General features: G+C 36.5%; 1 protein-coding gene across 3 annotated transcripts; it reads left to right on the forward strand.

The window, feature by feature from the left end:
- The first annotated feature begins 5,139 nt into the window (after positions 1 to 5,139).
- Positions 5,140 to 22,521, forward strand: LOC117934419 (N-alpha-acetyltransferase 40). Of its 3 annotated transcripts, XM_034856095.1 has the most exons (9): positions 5,140 to 5,338; positions 5,654 to 5,818; positions 5,905 to 6,007; positions 11,524 to 11,606; positions 11,740 to 12,069; positions 12,921 to 12,997; positions 14,522 to 14,564; positions 14,673 to 14,741; positions 21,981 to 22,521. In XM_034856095.1, exons 2-9 carry the CDS (start codon positions 5,723 to 5,725, stop codon positions 22,086 to 22,088), a joined length of 909 nt encoding a protein of 302 aa, XP_034711986.1. In that variant the 5' UTR covers positions 5,140 to 5,338; positions 5,654 to 5,722; the 3' UTR covers positions 22,089 to 22,521. The 3 variants fall into 3 exon arrangements, with proteins under 3 accessions (XP_034711986.1, XP_034711988.1, XP_034711987.1); XM_034856097.1 differs by having other exon boundaries at positions 5,140 to 5,818; positions 11,740 to 11,911; positions 12,921 to 12,987; XM_034856096.1 differs by having other exon boundaries at positions 5,140 to 5,818; positions 11,524 to 11,603.
- Positions 22,522 to 22,696: the final 175 nt, after the last annotated feature.

The raw sequence follows: 22,696 nt of genomic DNA on the forward strand, positions 1-22,696 counted from the left end.
AGAGCCACATTCTAGCTTAGGTATTCAAAACCACCATCTCATATTGGCGTTCAGAGCCACCATTTTCCTTCATAGGCATTTAGAGCCATAGACGTTAGGAGCCATCTTCATCAATTTAACCATTCAAATCCATAGGTGTTCAAAGTTATTTTCCCCATTTGGTATTCAAAGCCACCATATCTCTTCAGTTTGGCATTCAGAGGCATGTCTTCAATTCAGCGTTCAGAGCTATGTCTTCAGTTCTACATTCAGGGCCATTGTTCAATATGACATTCAAAGCCATCTTTTCTAGTTTAGGCGTTCAAAGCCACACTCTCATAGGCATTCAAAGCCACCTTACTCAACTTAAGCATTCAGAGCCACTTTCCTCAATTAGGCGTTTAGAGCCACCTTGCTCATTTTAGCCGTTTAGAGTCACCTTACTTAGTTTAGGCGTTCAGAGCCACTTCTCTAGCTTAGACATTCAGAGCCACCGTCTCTCATAGGTGTTCAGAGCCACCTCACTCAATTAGGCATTCAGAGCCACCTTACTTAGTTTAGGCATTTAGAGCCACTTTCCTCAGTTTAAGCCTTCAAAGCCATCCCTCAGTTAGGCGTTCAAAGCTACTTTCCATAGTTTAAGTGTTCAGAGCCACCTTCCTCAATTAGGTGTTTAGAGCCACATTTGTCAGTTTAGGCATTCAAAGCCACTTCTACAATTTTAGGTGTTCAAAGCCACCATTTTCATTAACCTTCAACTTAATTTTCTTCATAGACATTTAGAGTCGCAGGCCTTCAAAGCCATTCCTCCCATAGGCATTCAGAGCCATAGTTTAGTTATTCAAAATTGTTCGTTTCAGTCTTAGCATTCAAAGCCACATTTCAGGCATTTGAAGTCATGATTTTCCAGAGTTTGTCCTCCTCCATTGTGTGTGATATAGCTCTTTGAGCTCGTAGCATGTGTCTTGATTGTATTATTAGACTCCTTATGCCTTATGTCCTCATATGGTACATGTATGGTTTTTCCCTTTATGCTCGTCCCTATGCTCCTAGGTGGTTCGAATGCTACTCAACTTTGACATTGATTTTCGAGTCACGTCTAGAGACATCTTAAAGGGAATCTAGATCCATAACGTAGCTTTAGAGGCACTCTGAGAGCTACCTTTCTCTTAGGATTTTAGAGCCCCTTTTGTTCCTTTGTTGGTTTGAGCGAGTTTGTGTTCTACTTGTATACCTTTAGGGGTCTTTCTTTTTCTTCGGTAGAGTTCACTTGATTCCACTCACTATTCACACTTTCTTTTCACTTTAGTGTTCATATTCCTTACACTCATGAACTCTACCGAAGAGGGGCATATTTGTATACCCCTCTTGTAGACCAAGGGATTTTTCTTACCAGCCTGGGAAAGCTGGGCATCTCTATAGAAGGGAGTGGGGGACGTTTTCCATAAGATTTGCATGCATGGGACGTGTGGCAAAGACATGACCACCTTGTCATGGTGGTGGTTGAGGATGGAGACCCTTTTTGCTAAACAGTGAGTATGGGAACGAGTAGAAGCTTACAAGAGAAGAAAAACCGAGAGAGGGGGGAGTTGAAGAGAGAAGGAGGAGTTTTCTTTCTGGGATTCAGGTTTTGAGGTGGGAGCACAAAAAAGAAGTCTGGGAAGAGGAGAAAAGTCCAATGGGGTGTCACGAGGAATGGGTGAGAGAGAAAGTTGCAGGAAGGGAGTAACACAGGTATGATTTCTATAACCTGCCCGTTCTTTCGTTTTCACATGGTTCTATTATGTTTTCTATGCATCCTAGGATTCTATTTTGGTGCCTAAATATGAGCATTGGAAACTTTTGCATATTCTTGTTGGATTTAAGTTTGTTTGCATGCATTTTATGCTTGATTTCTAATCTATTTCCTTGGCCCTATTTTGAGATCCCACATGAAATTCTTGCAATCATGTCTTGATTTCCATTTGAAACCCATTTTGGCTCACTCCCTTACATCTAAGCTTGTTGATTGAAACATGAAACATGGCTTTTATAGGTTCATTTTGTTCCAATCCTTTGTGCTTTATCTTGCTATCTCTCTATGTTCTTGGTACTCGTCCATGGTGTGCATCAGGTTCCTCATTTCTGCCTGAGGGAGTAAGGAACTGCAGAGAATATAATTTCAATTTGTGGGTATGAAGGGTTACAATATGCTCATCAAGTTGTGGGAATGCTTAAAATGGGTCATGGATATGGCTAGAAGTGAACCTCGACTCATGATGCTAAAGGCAATTGAGGTTCATTTGGGCGGTAAGGCTTGAGAAGTTGAACAAAGGGCAAATATATTAAAGGAAGAAGAAATTGTAGACAATTGAGAGAAAATGGTGTCGTCGTCAGAGGAGAACTTGAAGAAACAATTGGAGGAATTGAAAAAACAACTTGGGAAGAAGCAGATGTTTGAGGAAGTTGTTTTCTCGATAAAGTTTTTGCTTCTTGACCACTACTCTTCTTCTTCACCTTCTTTGCGAAAATTGTTTTATTCAGTTGTATGTCAGGTTGCTACTATTATGAGGACTAGATACATTGATCCTAGGTTCTGGCTTGCTGGGTTAAGGCTTTTTGAATAGGCTGAATCCATGGTGACTAATTCTTCTGAGAATGAGACCTTGAAGAGTTGCATTACTGGTGCTAGGCAGCAGCTAAACCATGTAGAGAATCCGTTTGAAGCTTCGGAAACAGCGGAAAATAAGGTTAATAGAGGATACCTTTTCGAGAGACATCTAACTATGGATCTCAAGCCTCCAAGACCTCAGTGGCTAGTGCAATTTAACCTCTTGACAACTGCTGCTACACTTTCTAACTTAGAAATCAACCAATAGTCTTACAAAAAATAATAATATCACATCAAAAAATGTTGCTAGTATACTTTTACAGCAATGGAAGACCATGAGTGTGAGTCTCATATTGCAGTCCATACACTTCTTCTCTGACTCCGATTCCGACTGCACCTCCGGGCCGATCCGGCGCACCCCTTCCGATTTCCTGGTCGTCTATGTAGGCACAGACCACCGACGATCCATGATCCCAACCCGACTCCTGAACCTGCTGATCTTCGTGGTTCTGTTGAACAAGGCGGATGAGGAGTTTGGGCTTCGTTCGAGCAGAGGCCTAGTTTTTCCCTATGAAGTGGGGTTTTTCAAAGAAGTACTAAGGTTTTTTAGAGAAGGATGAGGTGAAATATGGTGAGGCCAAGGTTGTTTTATGTTGAGTGATGACTTTGTGGGTGATAAGGTGGCAGGACCATTTAGATGATATGTGGTGTCTTTTTTTTTTTTTTTTGGAAAAAATGGGAATTAGAAGTTAAAGAGGAAACTTGGAATTTTGCAAATTCCAACAATGTCGAATCAACTCACCACCAACAAAACCTACACCTTTGCACCCCAGGCCCACACTCATGCATGGCCACCTTTGGCATGCAATCCCAACGACCACATCTCATTTTTTATTATTTTATTTTATTTTTTAAATTCTTCATCTTTTGATATTAAGTTTAATTTTCCAAAATTCCTATTTTCAAATCTAATTTTCAAAACTTTCATTCTCAAATAATTTTCCAAAATATCAATTTTCAAAACTTCCATTTTCAAATAATTTCCCAAAATTCCAATTTTCAAATTTAATTTTCAAGAAATCCCATTCTCAAATAATTCTTCAAAATTCCAATTTTTAAAATTTCCATTTTCAAATAATTTTCCAAAATTCCAATTTTCAAATTTAATTTTCAAATAATTTTAATTCAACTCCAATTTTCAAATAATTTTAAATCTTTTTTTTCTTCTTCTTCCTTCCTTAGGGTTTAGAGTCACCAAAAATCTCGTTTTTAATAAACTTGTTACATTTCCCTTCAGGTAATCACTTTCACAAATTTTCTTTGATCTTCAAATAATTTTTCGATTTTTTCGATTTTTAATAAGCATGAATGAATTTTTCATAATTCTAAAATAATTGAATTTATGGGATTAATTCATGCAAAATCAATTAGGCTTTGGTAGGGGCCCAACATTCATAACATTTCCATGAAAACGATTCAAGTGAATTGCATGATTGACATTATTTGATTTTGATTGGTTTTGTGTGAGATATTTTACACCTATCATTATGCACTAGCCCTTTTTCATTGACAATGCATTTTTACTTGCTGCTAAGATACAATTTCACAACCACTTTGCTTATTCTCATACATGATTCGTTTTATTATTTGATTATTTTGGTATCCATTGATCTCTTAGTTAAGTGTCATACATGTTTCACCTTATTTAATAGAAACCAATTTTTAGGGGCTTAGAGGGGTGTTACGGTCTTTAACGTACTTTCCTAGTAAGTAACCTGAACCCCCGAACCCAGGTTTGGTTTTTCATAAACCGTCTTTTCCAAATAAGGAGTCGTACTTAGGGTTTTCTTTTTTATCTAAAAATCATATTTTTTCAATAAATAAAAAAACGAGTTACGTCATCGAGTTGGAACGCATTGAGCGAAAATGTGGGGTCCACAATGATCAAGGATAATATTTATCAATTTTTTTTTTTAAATTAACTTAAATTCCTTTAATATATTTATATTAATTTATTTTAAAATTTTAAAACTACTTTTATTAAAGCCAGTTTTATTATATTTCAAATAAAAAATTAAATCGATTTACATAAAGTATTTTATTTGAAATTTAATTTTTAAAATTTTATTATAAATTTGTGGTGACAAATTTTTGCTATTAATATTAATTTATTTAAATAATTCAAATTATTAAAAATTATATTAATAATTTATCTTATCAAATTAATTTTTATTTATAAAATATTATACCTTCATTGTAAATTTATATTTTTAATATTTTAAAATAAAAAAATTAATTAAATAAAATTAGAAAGATAAAAAAATTAAAGTGAAAGGATAATAATTTTTTAAAATAAGATTAATAAGATAAATATGAAAAGTAATTAAAAATAAAAGGATAATATAAAATAAAATGGTAATATAAATTTAGAATTTTTTAATTTTTAAATTATAAATATTAAAACACGGTGAAATCTGGGATCGTCAAAAAATCAAAATTTGTTGTTGGATTCAAGGAAGAAGGCACTCACCCAAAAAGGGGTGATTTTTTTGGTTGTCTCCCTCCCCACTTGCACGTGTTGTCTCCCTCAATATTTTCGTCGAAATATCGGCATTTTACCAAAATATTGACACTATTTAGTCGATTTTTTTTGGCGATTTTTCCTCCGATAATCAGTAATCGATTTCATATCGACACCTTCAATGATATTTTGTGAAAATATTAGTGAAATTGCCCCATTTTTCAATCCATGGATATAAACGAGATGAGGTAGGATTAGAGGCAGCTCACCTCATCCCCATTTCTATTACTTTTTCGTATCCTGTCCCGTTTCCCTTCTTAAATTAGGTGGATTGGGGATTATTCATCCCCATTAGTCTTATTTCCTTCCTTAAACTAGTTGGATTTGGTATAGAGAATCCCCGCTGCGAGGACTAAGTTCTTCCTGCCGATGATTATCCTTCTTGTCCCATTCCCTTTCTTAGAATTCATATATCAAGTTTTTTTTATATAAATTTTTAAACATAAAATTATATATGAATCATATATTTAAAAACACCCTCTCCTGTCTACTGCCTAAAGCAGCTTAAGGAAAGACCGGGGCTGATTTGCAGAATCATTTTGGACCCGACCCGGGTCAAGAAATCAGTCGCGATGGAAAAGGGTTTGGCTCAGCTTCTGGGGCAGAAGCCAGCAATGGAGGTCGGGGGTCTCTCAAGAAACGGAGAAAAGAGGATGAAACGGAAAGATGTGGGTACATTTGTATTTATTCTTAAAAGATTACTAAACGGAGAAGATATTACTAAGTTTCATGGATTTGGTTGGTTGGATTGCAGATACTTGAAAAAAAGAAGGCAGTTGATGAAGCCATGAAAGCAGCTTCTTCTGTTAAAGACCCTCTTGTTTCTTTCTCTCCCTTCTGTCATTATGATACAATTGGTACGCCATTATATTATGAATTTTTTTAGTCTTTGACGGTTCTTCTGTAAAAGCATATTATGCCTAATTTTGCTGAAAAGCACTTTTAAGGCAATAAAAAATTTGTGTAAAGAGTGGACTTGAGACCAATATCTCTGTTAATATTACCTAAAAAATATTTTAATTCTCTCTACAATCTATATTATTAATCCTCTTATCTCAGAAAGAGGTTAGGATGATTTCCTTTCAAGCATGTGTATTTAGAATATGCGTATGATCATGTGGACTGGTCCTTTTTGCTTTCAGTTATGGGTATGATGGGTGTCGGGGAGAAATGGCTTCGGTGGATGCAGTGGTGCATCTCCACAGCTAGCTTTTCTGTTCTGGTTAATGGGACATCTTCAGGTTTCTTCCAAAGTTCTAGGGGTTTAAGGCAAGGAGATCCCCTCTCGCCGTACTTATTTGCGATTGCTATGGAGGCTCTTAGTTGCATTCTTAAGAGAGCCATAAATGGGGTTTTTTGGTAGCTTGCAAGGCGAGGGGTAGAGGTAGTGAAGGGGTTCAAGTGTCTCACTTATTATTCGTTGATGATACTTTGGTTTTATGTGGGGCTTCTCAGGATTAGATGATGTATTTAAGTTGGATTCTAATGTGGTTTGAGGTCATTTCGGGGTTGACAATTAATTTGGATAAAGTGAGTTAGTCCCGTTAGGTGGTGTGGAAAACGTGGAGGCTTTGGCTGCGGATCTTGGGTGTAAGGTTGGGAGTCTCCCATCCTCTTACCTGGGATTGCCTTTAGGTGCTTCTCATAGATTCGTGGCTGTTTGGGATGGAGTGGAGGAGAGGTTTCAGAAGAAATTGGCTAGGTGGAAGAGCCAATACAATTCCAAAGGAGGGAGGATCACCTTGATTGGGAGCACTTTGGCGAGCATGCCCATTTACTTCATGTCTGTGTTTTCTTTGACTAGAAAGGTCAGATTGAGGATAAACCAGATTTAGAGGAATTTTTTTGTAGGGAGGTGGGGCCCTTGAGTGGAAACCTCATCTTGTACGGTGGGGTTTGGTTTGCCTAGACAAAAGTAAAGGGGGGCTGGGGGTAAAGTGTCTCTCTACTCTCAATAAGGCGCTTTTGTGCAAATGAAGGTGGAGATTTGCTAACGAGAGAGGGGCTTTTTGGAATCAAGTGATCAGGGGAAAATTTGGGGAGGAGCAAGGGGGTTGGTGTTCCAAGGAAGTGAGGGGTGTTCATGGTGTGGGGTTGTGGAAAGTACTTAGGAGGGAGTGACATGTTGTAAGCAGTAGGCTCTCTTTTGAGGTGAGGAATGGACAAAAGGGTGAAATTCTGGAAAGATAGATGGTGTGGGGATTCACCCCTTTGTGTTTCTTTTTCCACTTTATTTGCTTTAGCTGTTGTCAAGGATGCTTGGGTCAAAGATGTGTGGAGTTCCACTAAGGGTGGGGGGAGTTGGAACCTGCACTTCTCTAGACCTTTCAATGATTGGGAGGTGGATGAGGTGCACAACTTTTTTCTAGGCCTTAATGGGAAGAGAGTTTAGTAGGATGTGGAAGATAGGGTGCTTTGGAGAGAGACTAAATGTGGGAAGTTTTTTGTTAAGTCTCTCTACAAAGCATTAGATTTAGGCCCTCTAGTCTCTTTCCCCTCGACTGTCATTTGGAAAGCTTGTGTGCAACCTAAAGTGAGTTTTTCTGGGTGGGAAGCTTTGTGGGAAAAAGCTCTTACTTTGGACCAACTTCAGAAGAGAGGTTGGCTTTTAGCGAATAGATGCTACCTTTGCCAAATGCATGAAGAATCTATAGACCACATTCTGCTCCATTGTGCCAAGGCAAGGACTCTTTGGATGATATTTTTCTCTCTTTTTGGGGTGCAGTGGGTGCTGCCAACCACTGTCAAGGCGATGCTTTTGGGCTAGGACGGGTCTTTTGTGGGAAAAAAGAGAAAGGAAGTTTGGAGAGTAGACCCTTTGTGTATTTTTTGGACGCTTTGGAAGGCAAGAAACAAAATAATGTTTGAGAAAGAAGTGTTGTTAATCCAAAGACTTAAGAGTTCTTTTATTTATTTCCTTTGGTCGAAGACGAAATTGTTCATAAAAGATGGTCCTTCGACTTTAGTTGATTTTATTGATTGGGTGGGAACTCGTTAAGGGTGGGGTTCCTTTTGCACCTTCGTCCTTAGTAGTTGATTTGTTCCAGCTGGGGAGCAGGGCGTGTTTTATTCTTCTTTGTATACTTTCAGCCGCTATTTTGGCGGGTTTTTTAATATAGTTTTCTCTCTTAAAGTGCATTTCTTGGGGTGTTGGTCTCTAGACCAAGTTCTGGTGGGTTGTTTCATCTGGGAAGTTCTCTTCAAAGGATTGTTTCCCAAACTTATTTAATTTAGCAGCTCAAACATTTCCCAGTTTGTTGATTAATGGGATGGAATGGAACGGGATGAGTGCTTGGATACACTAGATAGTAAAACCTTTAGGAGCTTCCATCATTGGGAATTGAAGTTGGTAGAATTCTTTTTGCCGCTTATCCACCAGATTATTGTTTATGGTGGTTGTGATTATAGGTGTGAAGAGTCTCTAAGAACGGTGATTTGAAGGCTCCATCTAAGGTTGATTTCTTTGTTTGGGAAGTCTTTGGGATAAAATTTTTAAGATTTATTAGCTTATAAGATCGGGTTGGACCTTGTTCTTGTTTTTATGTAGACAAAGAAAGGAGTTAACTAACCACATTCTTATCCATTATGAGGGGTGTTAGGAAGTGTCCAAAATTCCTAATTAGTATAGATTCATTTTTTGTGAAGAATATTATATACAATATTTTTAGGCTGATATATTATTGTAATATTAGACTTCCTTATATAATAAGGAAAGTTGTTGGAAATATCTCTATAAATATTCTAGGTCATGAAGGGAAAAAGTTATGAGATAAAGATGAGTCTTTAAAGACTATACAAGGTGGATAGAGATGTGAGGAAGAACGGGAGATACTCGGTGGAGCGAGAGAGCTCATGGTAGGGTAGGGATACAAAGAGTGGGGAAACATGGGATGTTTCGAGAACCCAATAGTTGTTTATAGTTTTGTCCTTTGTAATGTTCTGGTTTTGTCCTCTATAATGTTCTCTATTGTATAGTGAAATGATTCTCTCTCATCCATGTACGTAGGCATGGTTGACTGAATCACGTTAAAACCTTGTGTATCGTTTGTGTTGATTTTTTTTATTTTTTTTATTTTTTATCTTTGTGTTCTTGATTAGCGATGTTTGCATCAAAGCTTTTGTCGATGTAACAAATTGGTATCAGAGCTTCGGATTGAAGATTTCTAGAAGAGTAAAAGATTACAAAGCATACAAGATGAAGACAAAAGGAATTTCAGTTGAAGGTGAAGTTGATTGCTTTCTCGTGGTGATATGATACAAAAACTTGTGTCATGGAGAGTTTGAAGATTGATTTCATGGAATTTGGTTGAAGGTGGAGATTGTTAGGAAGTGTCTCAAATTCCGAATTAATATAAATTCATTTTTTATAAAGAATATTATATAGAATATTTCTAAGTTGATATATTATTGTAATATTAGACTTCCTTATAGAATAAGGAAGGTTGTTGGAAATATCTCTATAAATATTCTAAGTCATGAGGGGAAAAAGTTATGAGATAGAGATAGGCTTGTAAAGATTACATGAGGTGGATAGAGATGTGAGGAAGAACGGAAGGTACTTAGTGAAGTGAGAGGGCTCATGGTAGGGTAGGGATATGAAAAGTGGGGAAACATGGGATGTTTCGGGAACCTAATAGTTGTATGTGGTTCTATCCTCTATAATGTTTTGGTTCTGTTTTTTGCAATGTTCTCTATTGTATAGTGAAATGATTCTCTCTCATCCGTGGACGTAGGCATGGTTGGCCAAACCACGTTAAAATCTCGTATACCGTTTGTGTTGATTTTTATTTTTTATCTTTGTGTTCTTGATTAACGATGTTTGCATCAAAGCTTTTGCCGACATAACAAGGGACTTTGTGACTTTGTTGTTCTCCTTGTTTATAGTCATGGGTTATTTCCCATTTTGTTAAGGATATTTAGTATGGTTGGCGATGGTTTGTGGTAAGGTTCGCAAAATGGTGTGGAGTAGACCTTTTTATGCTTGTTGTGGTGTGTTATAAGAAGTAGAGCTAAGGATTTTTGATGAGTTGGAGAGGTTACTAACTGGCATTGAAAAATCTCCATAAATATTTGTTCATTTGAAGTAAGGGTTGTTTAGGAGATGATCATCTATCTTCTTTATATTTCATTAAGGCTATGTTTGGTTTTCAGAAAATGTAAGGGAAAACATGAGGGAATGAAAATAGAGAGGAAAAGTAGAAGGAAATAAAAAGTGAATGAAAATAAAAAATACATTTAAAGTTAATAAATTATTTATATATACTACTTCAAACTCCTGTAACTTATTTAAACACTTTTATATAAAGATTAAATAATTTAAATATGTATAAATTTCTAACTAATTTTAATTGTATTTGATATTTTTTATACCACAACCAAATATGAGAAAATAATTTTCCTTTGTATTTTTTTATCTTTCTTAGGTACTTTCCAAGAACCAAACATAACCTAATAGTTTGAGTAGGGGTTAGGTAGCTTTCATGCTGGTTGCATTTATTTTTTATTTTATTTATTTTATTTTTTTTGCTTCTTTGGCTTTTGGTGTACTTTGTATACTCTCTGCATACTAGGGTCTGCCCCATTTTGCTAGGTGCCTATTAACATGAATGTCTCTACTTTTCCTACAAGAAGAAAGAACTTCATCCATATGTTCAACGTGAGGCCTATGTTTTTTATTTATTTGTTGTTTGTTTTTCCCCTCCTTTTGGCAGCAGCAGACTGGAGAGGGCTGGTGGGTTGTCCAAAGTATTAAACCCCAGACTTATACCACTACTTTGGTTGCCTTAGCCTCCATGCTAGGAATAACTTTGGTACTGATGTTTTTTTTTATCACCGATTATCATCCTTTCATGCCACTTACTTGTTCAAGGTGTTTCCGTGTTTGTGCTTTTTAATTATCAATTTTGCTACCTGATGATCATTATAGTAAATCATTTGAAATAGAATCAAGAAAAAGAAATTTGTTCAAACTGTTGCATTGGCTGCAGATCATTCTTGATACAATCCTGTTGGTTATCTCATTGAAGAACTTGTGTAACATGAGACGAACAAGGTTGCTCTATGGGACCCCTATTTGCTAAAAAGTGCTATCCCAGATTTAAAAGGGGAAGCACACTCCAATATTTTGGATCAAGTATATATATCCTTTTACTGTGTACCCAATGATGTGTCTGTTCTGTCGTATGTTTTCTGTGTCTACTTTCTGTCAACACAAGGAGCCAAATAGTTATGTGAAGCTTATTATTATTATTGTTGTTGTTGTTGTTGTTGTTATTGTTATTATTATAATTATTACATTGTTATGTTTATTTTTATTCTGAGCCATCATGATGCTTGATTTCCAAGTTAATGCTTATGTTAATTTGATTTATAGGCCTATCTGTACAGTTGAAATCAGGGCGTGGTGATAAGCTGTCCTCTCCCATGAAGCAGTACATTCAAAACCTCCTTAAGGTTGTAAGAGCCAATGCCGATATCTTCATCTTTTGTTTTGCTGAGCCAAAATGATGAAACTGTGCCTCTTTCTTCCTCTCTGTTGAATTAGCCTGTCATAGAGCAATATGATAGGACATGTCTCTGAAACTTGCAGGTCAATATGGAGGGGTCATATGGATCTGAATGGCCTGCGGAAGAGAAGGTGAAGCGCAGGGAAATGGTTGCTCCAGAAGCACGGTACATATTTGTGCATAGCTTTCCAGATTCTGGCACTAATGAGATGACTGCACTGTTGGGAACTGGAAAGACTTCTAATACAATCACAGGTGCTAGGGCCACCATTGTTGGATTTGTACAATACCGCTTTACTATAGAGGAGGACCTACCTGTTGTTTATGTGTATGAACTACAGCTTGAGCCTAGTGTGCAAGGGAAGGGATTGGGTAGATTCTTAATGCAACTAATTGAGCTTATTGCTTGCAAGGTGCTAAATTCTTTTTCCTTTCCTCTCTCTTGATGGTTAGGGGAATTATATTGACATGGAAGTAAATGAAAGGACAGTGCTTAGCAAATTACTTTACATGATACTTCTGCTTTAAACAATTCTCGGAAACTATGAAGGAATAGAAAAAGGAAAGGGAAGGAAAAAAATCGAGCCTCATTAATGTTTTCCTTTACTCTTTCATCAAATAGTCTCAACTTTTCATTACTTTATTGCATGTTCCTGGTCCTATTTGCTTTCCTTCCTATTTTCCATCACAACCAAACAATGCAAAATTGATTTCTTCCTCTCTGTCCTTGTTGTTTTTGAGATCCAAACAGAGCTCCTAGAAATTGTGATAGTGTTTATGTTGATATGATCTCATACTGGAGTTCCATCAATCTCTCTAAGCTATGCATAAAAACTTGTGTACCTGTATATGTAAATGTGCATGTGTTTTCATATTTTTATGCATGTATATATGTATGTATATGAGTGTATATATGTGTAAATATGTATGTATGAGTATGTGTCTCTCCTTGTGTGTATATATGTGCATTTTTGTATGTCTGTATACCTCTGTGTATATGTTCTGTGTGTGTGTGTGTGTGCATATGCATGTATATGCACAGTGTGTATGTGTATGTGTACGTGCTGTCAGTGCGAGTGTGTGCATATGCATGTAGTTGAGTTTGTTCATGCATCTTCATGCATATGCGTGTGTTTTTCTTTATACATATATATTGTTTGGTTCTATTTGCTAAACTTTGGACGTGACAAATCCTAAGTTATACTTCAGAAATACTATCCGTGCTTGCAAGAGGTGTTGATTTAACATTTTCCTCATTTTGTAGAATTCTATGGGTGCTGTGGTGCTCACTGTTCAAAAAGCAAACTTTTCAGCTATGAATTTCTATATAGGTAAATTAAGGTAAAATTTTCACTTAAATTACCAACTTATATTTTTTATTAGTAGAAATGGAATTTGAGGATGAAGTAAAAGAAGAATCAGGAAGAGTATACATATCCATGTGTGTGTCCCTTCAAGTCCTTTCTAATAATACTCAAGGGTTCTGTCCATTGGGCTGGGTGGATGGGTGAGTGAGGTAAACCACCAAGATATAGACAACAGGTTACAATTATGTACACGTGTTTGCAAATATGCTTTCACAACATTTGCCTCTGTGTTTGTGTTCATGTGTGTAAGTTGGAGTCAAAGAACACCATAGGGAGTTGTCTTTGGTGGTCAAGTCAAAATGGTGTCCATTGGCCTTATGCATCATCATATCATGTAGTATCAAATAATTAAGAACTTATATTTTCTCTCAAAATGAAAGACAATATAAGTGTTAAGTATTTAGGTGTTGGAAAAGTATATTGGCAAAATTGGTTATGATTTAGTCACTTTTGAGTCCAAATGTTTTTCATGTTGAAGCTAGAAAGATGGAGCCTCATATATTCTGCATTTGAAGAGATTTTAGCATTGTCAGCATACACTTTTAGGAATGGAAAATGACATGGAGATCATTAGGATTTTGTTGGCTTTTTTCATGCCCTTAAGTCTCTTAAAATATCCCTAAGTGGCCTTGTTTAATTGTGTCAAAATATGTTCATTGTAAGCTACTGCCAAGTGCCCAATTAATGGAGGATTTGACTTGATTGATCAAAGCACCGTTTGAGAATTGATTAAAGACAAGCGCTTGGTTTGATTGAACTATGCCCATTTCTTCACATGGGCCTTAAGACCATTGACCAAACTTGTGAATAATAGTTTCTTTTTTATGATTTAAAATTGAATTTGGCAAGATAGCTTTCCCATCATTTCGGGGTTTGTCACTTCAAATTGAATCTTATTTTCTTTAGATTTCACAGAGACCTAGCCATTAAAAGTCAGACTGGATATGACAGCATTGGCACAAGTTAAAATTCTCAGAACCTGTTTATCGAGGGGATAATTTCTATATAGGTTTGTTAGAATAACCCACATCTTTAATGTTGTTCATGGTTTGTGAGAAAGTCCCTGCTATTCATCCTCTGCTTAGTCCTGCAAGTCCACTACTAAAAGATTATCATATGAGGATTTGCATATGCACATTCAAAATGATCATAGGTGGGCATGTTCTCTAGTGTCTGAACTACAAATTGTTGGTTGGGAGAAGTCTCCTACATATTGAAGACTTTGATCTTATGATCACATGTAAATCCGGAAGATGAATGGATTGAAAAGACCCTCATTTAATATCCTCAAAGCAACCATGCATGCTAGTTGGAGATGGCATATAAATATCATCAACTGAATTTTAGTTTTCGTGATTTCTACTCAGCTTTATCTCACAAGTGTTTGAGGGATCTTTACTTTTTCTTATTATAATTAGTAATGAAATTTTATATCCTTAAAATCCTTTACTTATCATTGCATTTTGTACCATGCTTGCATGTTAATCTTTTTGTGCAGATACACTATAGCAAGTATTTCACCATCAAGAGTCAATCCATTGGTACGGAATGGAGTTGTTGAGATACTTCTCATACAATATCTTATTGTTTACATTCTTTATTCAATTTATTGTAAAGTGTTCAGATTGTTTGAAAATTTTTGTTTGCAGATAGGAGTTGACAGCAGTTATGAGATTCTTTGTAAAGCATTTTCTGATGAAGCTAAAGCTAAATTGGAGGTATGCTTTATACCCTTTTGTCGTTAGTTGTACCTTAGAATTACATGCAACTAAAAGTGTGAAGGCTTAGATAGCTACAAGTTTGTTGGGCATTTCTCACGCAAAAGATGATACATTAAAAAACACATTGAGTTATAAAACATTTGTACATTAAAAGCTCTTCTTCCAATAGTTGAATTATTTGACAGATCTTTTTGTATGCATTTGCATTATTGGTGAGTTGAACATTAATCTTAACATAGAGAAATGACTATTATATCATCTTAAGAGTTCATCTGTGGACATTTTGTTCTTTCTCAATTTTCTTTGTTAATCTAAAAGCCTGGGAAATGGCTAAGTCACTGTTTCACTGGGACAGTTATGTGGTCCTGCTTAAAGGACTGTTTGGGCCATTATAGTGAGATAGTTGCTTTGGTCCATTTAACAATTTGGCATAAAATCTTGTTAGCAATTTGATATCCCATCACAATTAACTATGTTCACTATGTTTTGTATATGATTGGAATAAATTCATTTCTTTCATATATCTCTCTGTTTAGTGTGTCATTTTGGAATGAAAATAGTATAAAAATTCAGAAACACACTGAAATCCTTGGGAACAATACATAAAACCTGCTTAGATGCAAATATACAAGAATATGGCTAGTCAGTTATATTTCATGTGTGTACATCCATTCACCATCAGAAAACACTGAATATGAGACTGGGTGCTAATGTCAATTTTAGCTTCTTTATATAATTAGCACTTAATTACAACTAAAGCATGTGTAAATGATATATTGAAGCAACAAAGATGTTTCAATCATGTGGGAAATGGTAACAATGTGTGCCAGCAATGAGAAGCACACATGGATTGTCTGATTTACATGAATGATGAAGTATCCACAATATGAATACACAGAACATCATAGTACAATGTGTTGCATGACAAAATATAAAAATAAAGGTAGGAATTTTGTTACTTAAATCTCAAAGACAAAGTGCATGAGGAGTGTGATCACATGGGCTTAGTTGAGGAGATAGTTTTCAAATTAGCATTATTGTATTTTTATATTTCTTAACAGATGTGCACTAAACATTTGATGCATGTCTTTTGGAATCTCATACTATAACGAGGGATTAGTGTTGAGGTTTGTCATAGATTAGTTTAGCAGTGAGAAGAAATTGGTAGATGTGGATTAGTGTTGTTTTAACTGGTTTAGTTTGTTCTTTAAAAATGAGAGTGGGAGAAAAGTACAAGAAAAGAAACCAACAGAAAGAAGATGAGAGAGAGAAAGATAGCATAAGATTTAGGCAATCATGCTTTCAAAACGTAGTGTTAAAAGCAAGGGTAATCACAACCATTAATAAAACCTGTGTAAAGAAAACTCAGAAGAGACCAAGAATTCTTATTAGCACCCTGCTATAATAGTGTCGACATTGTCAGGCTGTAGAGATTTGGGCAATAACTCGTTGCAGTACCTTGGGTAATACTCATCCCAGAGATGTTAGTTACTACTTGCCATAGTTAATTCTAAGTAACTACTAATAATTCCAGCAAAGCTTGTAACTATTAATCAAACAAGCTAAGCATACCCATTTATAGTCATATAATTACAAAGAATATTCTTAATAAACCCAGTTTCCCCCTTTCCACTTAACATTAATGTTTAGCTTCATTCTGTTCAATGCCCAATCAACTTCATTGTTTACATTCTCAAGGGCATATTAGTTAAGTAGGAACATCAAACTCTCCTACAATATTCTTATGAAATACTTAATGATTGATAAGGTTTGTGATAATCTTTTACTGAAATAGGATTGTAGTTCAAGAATGTTAAAAGTCAGTAAAAGATGGTAGAATCCAACACTGAATCAGAACCAAATATCTATATGACCTAACTCATACAAGAAAGAATATTGATTGCCAAATTTCAGAGTGGAAATGAGAAAAAAGAAACCATGTGATGCTTGCTTAATTGGCATGCATCAGATTCTAAATTTGTCACTTCACTTAAAATGTAGAATTGAAGACTTAGGTTTGGAAAAGGAAGGGTTTCTAGTCTCGGCCCATATCACTTGTGAGTTGATGCATCAATCTTTTGTGAAACAGACATGGACTGTTATATGATAAAGCACACTAACATGACAAATTAGAAAAAGGACACTGACATGATGATGGCATGATAATATGTACAAACAAATGCTATTTGGTTATGAGATATCAACTTTTCTAATGCAGCCTTCAATCTTTCTTTTAACACTTTAAAAAGAATTTTATGACCAATTCCTGGAATGAAATATGCTAGAAAGGATGAGGGTAGCGATTAGGTGGTTTGGTGTGGAGTCAAAGTCCTTTGAGATCTCCATTGAGAAGGTCAATGGCTGTCTGCAGGGGAAAATTGTGGAGAGAGGCAGGGGCTTCTCTAGCTAGATTAGATTTGGAGAGATTAGTCTATCTCGTTTGCTAGAAAGAGTGGAGTTGTGTTTCCAGGAGGAAGAAAGTTTCTTAGGTCTTTTGGTGTGGGAGGAAGGGGGGAGGAGATTCAGGCTACTGTTCTGTAGCAATGGAGCTGGTAGATTTATCCAATATTTAGTGTTCTTAGTGGAAATGAAAAGATTTGGTCTGGCTTTCCCAGAAGGCATGGGCTGCCCAGGGGGTGGCGTACTCTTGCAGATTAGCTCTGTAGCCTTGGGATGGTCTCTTCCTCCAAGGGTTTAGGTGTGTCCCTTGGTGGAAGATGCAGGTAGTGGAGAGGTGCAAGTTGGAAGCTCCTTTAGCTGAGTCTTACACAAACAAGACTAGGAAGGCTATAGTTAAGGTGGGGAGGCTATTTGGATTCAATTAGGAGTAAGGGAGGTTCTTTTGAGGGGCCAATCTTTAAAGCTTTGTTTGATGGGTAGATGGGGGGAGTTTATAACCCCAACTTTTGACCTGAAAACTTTAAATAAGTGGGCTATTTTGAATTGGCAGTTGAAAGAATTGTGGTTGTTTTTGCTAGGGGGACCTCTTATCGTGTTTGATTTTGAAGATTCTTGAGTCAGAATCAATGCTTTAATAGGGGGTTGAGAATGTTTCAGAACAAACTTTTTCATTTAGATAGATGGGCCCTGTAGTTAGGTGCTTTTGGAATGGGGTTCCTGCAAAAGAGGTGTGGATAAGATTATTAGGACTCGCATTGCATTTGTGGAAGGAGCTGTTCAGCCTTTACGGGACAGGTGTGGAGGTTTTGTTGTGGTGGATGAAGATATCACTCAGAATTGAAATTGTCAATGGGTTAGATCTCTAATTAAATCTGATGGGAGGAATGTTCTTAGCTCTTTGCAGATGATTGTGGGTTTGGTTTGCTCTGTAGCACAGCTATGGTGGGAAGTTCCACCTTTGATGTTGCAAGTGATTCCTAAAGGAGGCTTGTGGGGGATTAGGGATGATGGAGCTGGTATCGGTTAGTCAATGAATTTGACAATTCTCAACTAGGATGTTAAAGAGGCTAATGACAAAGATAAAAGTTATAAAGTCCTTGATCAGATCGCAAAGACTGGATTTGGTTTGCTTACAAGAGAAAAATCCATAATATGTTGGTAGAGATTGTGAGAAGTTTAGGGGTGGGTAGGTTATGGAATGGGGTGTTGTGGATGCTAGGGGTGCAGTTGGGTGTTGTAGTTTTTTGGAACAATAGAGTATTGAAGCTTGTTGGCATGGAAGTGTGTGTATTTTGGATCTTTTGTCATTTAAAAAATTGTGAGGACGATATTATTTGGATCTTCATTAGGGTGTATGGGCCTATTGTTGGGAGGGAGAGGGAGGGCTTGTGGGCAAACTTGGGAGTTATAAAAGGGTTGTCAGATGATCCTTGATGTGTAGGTGGGGATTTCAATATTGTTAGATTTCCAAGGAAATGAAGTTGAGGGGAAAGACTATTTGCAATCGTGAGATGATTTTCAGAGATTATCAAGGAGCTTGGATTATGTGATCTTTCTCTGTTGGGGGCCCCATTTACTTGGTGTGGTGGTTTGAACAATCAGTTTTGTCAAGGCCAGACCCTTTTTTGGTTTCAGAAGATTGAGAAATCATTTCAGTGGGTTGATGTAGTGTGCCTTGCAAAGGCCTGTTTCGGATCACTTGCCTCTTTTGCGAGATGGGGCAGGGATGAGGAGTGGCAAAACTCCTTTCACGTTTTGTGGCTTAAGGTAAAGGGATTCAAAGTTTGCTCAAGAGTCGGTGGATGAAGCTTAATTTTAGAAGATCTTTTAGTTTCATTTTGGCTTCTAAATTGAAAGTGTTAAAGGCAAGACTGAAGGTGTGGAACAAAGAAGTCTGTGGTAATGTTGTTGTTCAAAAGGATCTAATTTTGAATCAGGTGGGTTTCTAGGATTCTAAAGAGAGGGAAGCAACTCTCTTTTGAGGAGGAGGAAGCCAAAAGGGTAGCAAAAGAAGATTACCACAGGTGGGCTCTTCTAGGGGAAGTCTCATGGAGGCAAGAGTCTAGAGAGATCTTGTTGAAGGAGGGGCCTAAGAACACCAAGTTTTTTCACAAAGTGATTAATGCCCATAAAAGGAGGGATTTTTTGGCTAAGATTAAGGTGAATGAGGAGTGGCTATTAGAGGAGATCAATATTAAGCAAGGAATGGCTCGGGCTTTTCAACAATTATTGTCTGATACTAGGGATTGGAGACCAAACATCAATCACATTTATTTCAAGACCTTGGATCAGTAAGAGGTAGTGGGCTTGTAGGGGCCTTTTTTTAGAGGAGGAAGTGTTTGGGCCTTGCATGACTTAAATGGGGACAAAACTCTTAGACTTGATGGTTTTTCTATGGCGTTTTGGCCCTTTAATTAGGATTTTGTGAAAGATGAGGTTATGAGGTTCTTTAGGGAGTTTTTGATTGTGACAAGTTTGGAAGGAGTTTAAATGCTATTTTTGTAGCTTTACCCCCTAGAGAAAAGGAGTGTGGAGGACTCAAAAGTTTTTATACCCATTAGTCTGGTGGGTGGCTTATATAAATTTCTAGCTAAGGTCTTGGCAAAGAAAATTAAAGATGATGGTGAGAAAAGTGATGTCTATGTTTCAAAATGCTTTTCCTTAGGAAATACAAATTTTAGATGCGACACTCATATCAAATGAGGCAATCAATTCCATGTTGAAGAGGGATTCTAGTGGAGTAATTTGTAAATTAGATATTGAAAAGGTTTGCGACCATGTCAATTGGACTTTCTTGTTAATAGTTTTGGCAAAAATAGGCTTCGGCTAAAAAGGATTAATTCAATTAGTTGGTGCATATCCATAACAAGGTTCTTAGTGCTTGTCAATGGGACCCCTTTTGCCTTCTTTCAAAGCTTGAGGAGGTTGAGACAAGGGGTCCTCTTTCTCCTTATTTATTTGATCTGGCTATGGAGGTGTTGAGTTGCCTACTGGAGAGGGCTAGGGAAGGGGCCTACTTTTTGGGTTTTAGGGTGAGACGGAGGTGGGGAGAGGAGCTAGACGTGTCTCATCTTTTGTTTGTGGGTGATGCTTTGGTCTTTTCTAAGGATTCTTAAGATTGGTTGGTTCACCTAAGTTTGTTGCTCATGTGATTTGAAGAATTATTAAGGCTTAAAATAAACCTAGATATAAGTGAATTGATTCTAATTTAAGGTGTTGCAGATGAGAAGATTTAGAAATGGATTTAGGTTGCAAGGTGGGGGAGATTCCATCCACTTAGGTCTGCCTTTAGGTGCCTTTTTCAGATCAACAATAGTATGAGATGCAGTGGGAAAAAGCTTTCATAGAAGACTGTTGCTGTGGGAAAAGCAATATATTTCTGAAGGGGGGAGACTTACATTGATTAGAAGTACGTTGTCTGGTCTGCCAAAATATTACATGTTCTTGTTTGTAATCCCTATAAAGGTTAGATTAAGGTTTTAGAAAATTTATAAGGATTTTCTTTGTGGAGGTGGGACTTTGGAGGAAAAGCCTCATTTAGTTAGTTGGTCAGTTGTTTGCTTTGATAAGAGCCTTGGCTTTGGATAAAAGTCTCTTTTTTGAATTAGGCCGTTCTTGGTAGGTGGAGTTAGAGATATGTTTCTGAAGGGGAAGAAGCGGGTTGGTATTCCCGTGAAGCGAGAGATGTTTACAAGGTTGGTGTTTAAAAAGCTATAAGCAAGACGTGGGATCTTTTCTTTAGTAGAACCTCCTTTGAAATAGTAATGATTGGAGGATTATATTTTATAAGGATAGATGGTGCAGCGGGGGAGCCCTTGTGTAATTCCTTTCCATTCTTGTATGTTTGGCTTTATCAAAGGAGGCTTGGGTGACAGATTTATGGGAAGATTTAAGAGCGAGGAGTCATTGGAATCTGTGCTTCTATGTACTTAATGATTGAGAGCTGGAGGTTGTTGAGACTTTTTTCTCAACATTGCCAGTGAAGTTGACTAGTAGGGAAGAAAACAACAAGGTGATTTGGAAGGATGCTAAAAAGGGTCTATTTTCAGCCAAAATTTTCTATTTGGTCTTGGAACCCAAGAGTTCAATCACCTTTCCAATGAACATTATTTGGAATCCATGGGTCTTGCCCAAGGTGAGCTTTTTAGGGGAAAGTTTTGACATCAAATTAGCTATAAAAAAGAGGGTGACCATTAATGAATAGATGTTTTCTTTGTAAACTTAGAAGGGAGTTTATTGATTATATTCTACTTTATTGTACCAAAAAAAGGATTCTACGACAACTATTGTTCTCCCTATGCAGTGTAGTTTGGGTGATCCCCTTTTTTGATAAAAGATATTCTATTAAGTTGACATGACTCATTTGTTGGGAAGAAAGGAAGAGGGTATGGAGAGTTGCTCCTTTTTGTGTTTTTGGACAATTTGATGGAAGCAAAATTGAAGAGCTTTTGAAAACAAAGAATAGACTAATCAAAAGTTAAAACATTTGTTCATTTGTAATCTTTCACCTTGGGTTAGCGTGTACATAAGAGAAGACTCAATGCCTTTGATTGATTTTGTAGATTGAATGGGTTCTTGTTGAGAGTAAGGGTGGTCTTTTATGACTTCTCTTTCAAGATCTTTCTTTTAGGTGTCTCATGTATAAATTCTGTGTACTTTATTTATTTATTTATTAATTTGTACATACCTATCTTTACCTATGAAAAAAAAAAAAGCTAAGAAATATGTATGCATGTAACTTATGTAATTGCATCTTCCCTGTTCTTGTGCTACTGCATCTTTTTCCATCCTAAATATGATGAAATCTTGTTTGCATCTTCCGGTTAATGTGCATAGGTTACCAGTGACGCATTATCAAGTCTGTTGGTTGAAGAAGAGATGAAAAAGGATAAGGAAGAGGAGGATGGAAGGAAAAAACAGAGAAGAAGAGAAAGCGAAAAATGAAGTTTAATTGTTCAGGGGCACTAATGATGTGCTGTTGATCAGATCAGATAAGATCAGATAGAAGAGAAGAATGGAAGGATGATGTAACTCTTATCATCAAGGTTCATTTCCATCAGAATTTGCGGTAGGGTATGGAAGATAATGGGATTTGCTGCAGGAGGTTTTGGAGGGGATGCTCTTGCCTCCCAGTGATACCGTCTAGCTTGTCTTAGTTTTGCCAATGGTTGAGAGTACTGAGGGTCTTGTCACTGCGAGTAGTCATTTTGCCATCGTTTAAGTTTGATTGAAAGATACCTTATCCTTCCTTGCACCTTTTCCTTTTTCTTATGTGGAAACAAATAGATATGTAAAAATGATAGTGAAAATATTTGGGTCAGATGGCTATTGCTTTGTGCATAACGCCTTAACAAAATTAAAAGAAATTTCTTTTACAGTAGTGTTTTTCTTTATATTCCAATGACCTAATATAATTTTTATTCTTAATAAAATCAAGAGAAAAATAATATAAAATATTAAATATAATTTTTGTGAAAAATATATTATATATAAATAAAAATTCAAAATTTTAACTCATTAAAAGGTTAAAATCATTTTAAGTTTTTATTTTA

This window comes from Vitis riparia, chromosome 17 (genome assembly GCF_004353265.1).
Source record: "Vitis riparia cultivar Riparia Gloire de Montpellier isolate 1030 chromosome 17, EGFV_Vit.rip_1.0, whole genome shotgun sequence".
In the NCBI taxonomy this organism is placed as follows: Eukaryota; Viridiplantae; Streptophyta; class Magnoliopsida; order Vitales; family Vitaceae; genus Vitis; species Vitis riparia.